General features: G+C 66.9%; 1 protein-coding gene across 1 annotated transcript in view; it reads right to left on the reverse strand.

The window, feature by feature from the left end:
• TSC22D3 (TSC22 domain family member 3) overlaps positions 1–1,218 on the reverse strand; it is a 16,316-nt gene extending 15,098 nt beyond the window's left edge. The window contains exon 1 of the mRNA XM_008640846.2: positions 1,013–1,218. Coding sequence (XP_008639068.1) covers positions 1,013–1,128 — 116 coding nt within the window. The 5' untranslated portion in view covers positions 1,129–1,218. The remainder of the gene's footprint in view (positions 1–1,012) is intronic.
• Positions 1,219–1,224: the final 6 nt, after the last annotated feature.

Genomic DNA, 1,224 nt, shown 5'->3' on the forward strand with positions numbered 1-1,224 from the left:
TGCACTACTGGGCCAGCTCGTCTCTCCCAGGCCGAACTGGGGAGACCCAGACCTGCTAGCCCCTGTACAGGCTGCGCCCCCACAGGGTGTCACCAGCTCTCTCTGTCACCAGAGCCAGCCCCACACAGCGCCAGTGCAGGACCTGAGACAGCTCTGTCCACTCCTCGCCCCTGGGGCTCACCTCATCAGGGCTGGGGAGCCTGCGGAGTGGTAGCCGCTGGGACCTCCTGTTCAGTCTCCTCTGTCCTCACTGCTAGAGAAGGGGAGCAGGGCAGACCCCGCGGTCCTGCCTCCTCAGTCCGCCAGGGAATGGATGGGAGCGGCCCCCAGCACGCCCGGCTGTGGGGGCACAGGCAGCCTGCCCAGAGCAGCCCCGAGACCAGCTCGGGCAGCGCAGAGACACTTTCCAGGGATGGGAAGTACCACTCCGGGCCAAACCTGTCTCCACGCCGGGGAGGGCCAGGGGAGCTGCTGAAAGGGCAGGAGCTGGCACTGGGACTCTCGGGTTCCCTACCCAGGCTCTCACTGACGCTCAAGATGGCTTTCGAGGCAGCACAGCTGCTTCCCAAGGAACCTGCTGCGCTCTCCACGCAGGATGGGGCCGATGCCTGTCTGTCGCTGGACACTATCCATGCCCCTGCGGGCACTGTCTGTGTGGACAGAGGTAGCCAGGGAGATGAGCACAAGAGTCCAGCGGCCAAGACACACAGCTGGGGGCTGTTGTCACTGCCCGGCACACACAGGGCACCACAAGACGGGCACGGCGGGCATGGCGGAGCAGAGCCACCCGGACTCGCACCCAGGGATGGGCTGGCACCACGTACGGACTCCGTGCCAGACGCGGCCACTCGTGCCTCTCCCCACCCAGATCCCACCGGCGCTGACACCCCTCAGCCCGGGGGTCACACAAGTCCCCCTCTCTTGCCAGTGCCACACCACTGCCAGCTCCGAGCTCGCTGCCCCAGGGCGCCCGGCCCCCGGCGACTCCCAGGCTCCCGGCGGTGACACCCACCTGTGGAAGAGGAGGAGGATGGAGAGCAGGGTCTGGTCGATGTTCCTGTTGCAGATGCCCTGGTTGAAGAGGTAGCAGGGGTCCCGCACGACGGGCTCCAGGGAGTCCTGGCGCATGATGGAGCTCAGCTTGTCGGTGTTGAGGTTCTGTCGGACCAGCTGCTCCCGCAGCTGCCGGAAGCTGCTCACCGTGGGGCGGGCCGGGGTGGTTTT

The sequence above is a fragment of the Corvus brachyrhynchos genome, unplaced genomic scaffold (assembly GCF_000691975.1).
Source record: "Corvus brachyrhynchos isolate BGI_N302 unplaced genomic scaffold, ASM69197v1 scaffold351, whole genome shotgun sequence".
Lineage (NCBI taxonomy): Eukaryota > Metazoa > Chordata > Aves > Passeriformes > Corvidae > Corvus > Corvus brachyrhynchos.